We start from the raw sequence: 5,000 nt of genomic DNA, 5'->3' as shown, positions 1-5,000 counted from the left end.
TTTTTGCTCCGCCCAAGCAAGGTATTTGATTGGTTTGATGTGTTGGGAGGAGTCACTCATTTCAAACGGTTTCCACCCCTTTGTAGCTACTTTCTGCAGAGGATTTCCCCAGGAAAGCCTGGGCTCAACGAGGTTCCTCTCTCCTACACAAACAGGATGAAGCAGGATTCATGGCTTGGCTAGTCACTGCTCATAACAATATTAGTTTCCTGGCTGTTTTCATTTCCCATTTATTGTCTACTTTCCATTTCCGATAGATATTATCTGTAGAATGACACCAATTTTCATTTAAATTAAATGACACGCTGTTCTAAGTGTGTGTGAGAAAGATGTACTTATTCTTATTCCCAGGTACAAGTGTTGGGGGACAGGTTGCAGTTTTGCAGATTGAGAAATTGTAATTTGTGAGAAGAAGAAGAAGAAGAAGAAGAAGAAGAAGAAGAAGAAGAAGAAGAAGAAGAAGAAGGAGAAGAAGAAGAAGAAGAAGAAGAAGAAGAAGAAGAAGAAACTAGGGCAAACTGAGAAAATGACTCAAGTGGATTAACCATGGACAGAAACGAATCAGGGAAAAGATGGAGCAACTATTCATCTTACAAAAGACTCTCTCTCTCTGTTATGTGTGTAGCAGTGGGTGGAAGCAGAGGGTGTTCGTCCGTATTCTATCTCTATTCTATCTCCATTCCAGCCTTCTAAAGAAAATACATATATTTGCAGAACAAATCCATATGTCTGTGAGAAATGATAGCAGTATCGGACTGGTAGCTAGCAAGGCTTTCTATCATTCTATCACAAGAGAGAGTGGCAGCGGGCAAGGCCGGGCGGGGGGGGGGGGGGGGGGGGGGGGGGGTTAGCGGGCGTTGTATGTGGTATATGTATAGTATATGGACCTACAGTAAATACAAATATGAGACAAATAAAAATATTTGCAAACACGCCCCTGGAATATCAACAATTCTGTATTTTCTACAGAGTATTTTCTGCCAGCCTCCTGCCAGCCTCCTGCCAGCCCCCTGCAGCGCAACACTGGACACACAAGACAGAGCTTTTTGTTGGAACTCTCTCACCACGTGATCACACACACACACACACACACACACACACACACACACACACACACACACACACACACACAGCATAGCCATCTATTTGTTCCCATGTACACTGAGATTTCCAGATGTCACCTACCTCCCTCTCTAGAACCTGAGAAAGACAGATGCATGGTGGACGAACAGCTAGAATGACGCTTCCTAGGCCCTCTGCTCTGAGTCCACCAGTCACTTCCTAGGCCCTCTGCTCTGAGTCCACCAGTCACTTCCTAGGCCCTCTGCTCTGAGTCCACCAGTCACTCACCAGGCCCTCTGCTCTGAGTCCACCAGTCACTTCCTAGGCCCTCTGCTCTGAGTCCACCAGTCACTCACCAGGCCCTCTGCTCTGAGTCCACCAGTCACTTCCTAGGCCCTCTGCTCTGAGTCCACCAGTCACTTCCTAGGCCCTCTGCTCTGAGTCCACCAGTCACTTCCTAGGGCCTCTGCTCTGAGTCCACCAGTCACTTCCTAGGCCCTCTGCTCTGAGTCCGCCAGTCACTCATCACAGCCTAATAATAACTGAGCAGTAAATCGCCCCTCTCTTTGTTCTCGGCCCTGTTTCCCCGAAGCTCGCTGTAGAAATCAGGACAAAGACATCGAACTGAACGTTGTATAAATCAGAGAGAAAAGGGTTCCTCACTTCGGTTGGCTGACAGCCGCCTTTCATCCCTCTTCATACTCTATCTCATCTTCTCTGGGAGGTAAAATCTCCACAAGTTCAACTGCAGGGCAGAGACATGCCTCAACTCCCTCTCCCCACCCGCGGACTTGCTAATCAATGCTATTGGCGGTGACATTTAAGTGTGAGCAAAGGCCCACAGGTAAAATGTCATAGAGCAGCGAGGAAAGAGGGTTAAGCCTTTACAAGATGGCATCCTAACCTCTTCTAATAAGTGATGATTTTAGGGGGACAAGGAGAGACTCACTCACAAAAGCCAATCTATAAATATCTCTAATGCTAAGACACGCTCCAGTGGTGAGGTTCGACCTCAGACACATTTAGCAGATCTAAGGAAGAAAAAGCAGATCGATATCTCTTTGGATGCCGCTGCGCCAGCTAATCGAAATGCTTTAGCAAGAGAATGAATAGAACAAATGAACAGAACATGCCAACAAATATCGAAATATGAATCCTTCATGAGAAAAAAACATCCCCAGGCCTCGACCGTTCTAATTGCAACGCAACACTCCCTCCTGTACAAAACAAAAACAATTTCGATAAGAAAATTAAAAAAAATAAATGGGAAATCCACCATTTCGTATAGCCCACAGGTTTCTGTCTTCGTCAGACAAGATTCATCATCTCATCGCTGGAATAGTTTGTGCATTCACTCTCTTGTTTAACATTCCCTTAGCGGCAATAAGACCAGACTTTTTTTCCCCGCCCTTTGAAGAAGATGCAAACTTTTTAACACTTCTCACATTGCTGTGAGACATCTCACTCAGAGAGAGCTGCGCCCTGTGTTCTGCAGAGACGACGGAAGTGTTGCTTGTTCTCTCCAGGAAAAAAAACAAGCGACACCACCATATCTCCCGGTTTGTCTGTCAACAACACTGTCTCACACACACACACACACACACACACAGGCACGCGCGCGCGCACACACACACACACACACATGCAGGCACGCGTGCACACACACACACACACACACACACACACACACACACACACACACACACACACACACACACACACACCAACCCAAGCGACAGCTCAGAAGTACTGTAGTGTTTGCTGATATATTCTGCTGGGACATGTCTTCAAAAAACCCAACCTCCCATTTCTGGGGAACAAGTTTGGCACATAACAAATACATGTCGTCCTGAAAAAACAAGAGAGAGGAAATGCTATATGTGTCTCTTCACTAGGCCGTCAGACAGCTTCAGGATGGCTTAGAGCAGCTAACTACTTACGGCACCACTGAAATATTACTCACCGGGCTCAGCATGAAACGCTATTCTAAAACATGTTTTCCTGCGATCTCCTCCTCTTTATCAATCTCCAGCAGCAGGAGCCAGGGCTTTACAGAGGATGCCAGGCTAGCTGGGACAGCTAACACAACGTTTCAGACAGAAAAAGCAACCGCTTGCATAAATAAAATCGTTGTTTTGTCTTTCCGAAATCCCTTAAAGCTGAACACAACATGCCGCAGTGCTGTCTCACAGAGGCAATTCAAAAGATGGGCCTTGGAGAAGAAAACACGCACTCAAACACGTACGCACGCGCACACACGCACGCACACACACACACACACACACACACACACACACACACACACACACACACACACACACACACACACAGAGAGGGAGAGAGAGACTTTGCATGAAGGGCTAATTTCCATAGCGATGCATGGTGGTTCTTACCTATAAACAGGTTCCATTCGGGGTCCAGGTCGGCCTGGTTGGCCAGGCAGCCCCTCATGACGTTGTGGCAGTAGTTGTGGCAGGGCTTCAGCCCCGGAAGGCCTCTGCAGTAGGGGCAGTACATCATCTTGGTCAGCGCTTTGATGCAAGTAGGAGCAACATTCACCTGTGGGGGACAGAGCAGGACGTTGGTTAGTCACAGGCCGGATAGACCGTGCGTTCCTGTAACGTCTCTGTCCGTGCTTGACGTGTTTTCTATAAACAATCTATAGCACACGCTGGACTGCCTCATTGATATCACATCTCGCAGAGGGAAAACATCAATCAAAAATGTCTGACACCGTATTCATACTTCATAACAATACCTCTGCTTTTCCTCAAGTTTTGTTTATAAACAGCCTCCCTTTCTGGCTTCGCAACACAACAAAAGAGGGCCCTAATGCGCACCACATGAGATGGTCTGACAGGACGAGGTATACAACTCTGTCTAGATGTCTTGTGAAGGCTGCGTCTCCCCTGTTGGGCTCTGCCTCTGCTGCCCTGAGTGAAAGAGACAGGATTCTCACATCTGCTTCCCTTCAAAGTTGAAGATCCAGAGCAATGGGAACATCTGGTAAGTGGCCTGTCAGCCTTTGTGTTCATGCTTGACTTCAGACTTTGGCCAGCTACGGTCTGAGTGTCTGTGTGCGTGTATGTGTGTGTGTGTGTGTGTGTGTGTGTGTGTGTGTGTGTGTGTGTGTGTGTGTGTGTGTGTGTGAGAGTGGCCCGGCTGAGGTCAAGGTAGCCATGCAATGACAGGACAGGAATGTATGGAGGAGTCAGAGACCTCCGGCCAGGCGGTGACGAGGCCAGGCCTGACTCAGAACGAGCCTATTGAAGGCAGCAGAGGGAGTCTGAGCAGAGTGGAGAAGTGATGATCCAACCTGACAGGGTTCACTCCGCTGAGAACTTCTTCAATAACGGTAACATGCTGCATGACATGAACCAGGGGCCTAGTGATCTTCTCGCTACAGATGAAGATAAAAGAGAGAAATCTCTTTTATATCTCTCTTGGAGAAAAGATAAAGAAAAGCGTCTGTGTGGTTCAACAGCACCCATCGTCAGAGACTCCAGATAGCAGACACTACATTTAGCTTCAGTCCTACACCCCCCCCCCCCCCACCCCCCCCCCCCCCCCTTTGTCTCTCTCTGCTCCACTTTGATTTTTAATCAGATAGTGTTGGCCCCTGTTTCAGCAAAGCTACAAGTGTGTTTTTGTGTGTGTGTGTGTGTGTGTGCGTGTGTGTGTGTGTGTGTCATATGTGTGTGTGTGTGTGTGTGTGTGTGTGCATGTGCGTGTGCGTGTGCGTTGTGTGGTGTGTGTGTGTGTGTGTGTGTGTGTGTGTGTGTGTGTGTGTGTGTGTGTGTATGTGTGTGTGTGTGTGTGTGTGTGTGTGTGTGTGTGCGTGCGTGCGTGCGTGTGCGTGTGCGTGTGTGTGTGTGTGTGGTGAGGAAGCTGTACCAGCTGCTGTCACGGAGGGAGAGCTGGTTAAAGAAACGGGGATC

At 48.0% G+C, this 5,000-nt stretch overlaps 1 protein-coding gene across 1 annotated transcript in view; it reads right to left on the bottom strand.

The window, feature by feature from the left end:
* Nucleotides 1-5,000, bottom strand: part of LOC310819946 (glypican-6-like) — a gene marked incomplete at its 5' end in the record, with an annotated part of 111,055 nt that overhangs the window by 34,373 nt on the left and 71,682 nt on the right. Inside the window, one exon of the mRNA XM_083691380.1 lies at nucleotides 3,456-3,621. Within this exon, the coding sequence (XP_083547506.1) occupies nucleotides 3,456-3,621 (166 nt within the window). The remainder of the gene's footprint in view (nucleotides 1-3,455; nucleotides 3,622-5,000) is intronic.

The sequence above is a fragment of the Argentina silus genome, assembly GCF_951799395.1.
Source record: "Argentina silus genome assembly, chromosome: 19".
In the NCBI taxonomy this organism is placed as follows: Eukaryota; Metazoa; Chordata; class Actinopteri; order Argentiniformes; family Argentinidae; genus Argentina; species Argentina silus.
Note: the sequence above shows the minus strand (reverse complement) of the source record. Positions and strands in the feature narration are given on the sequence as shown.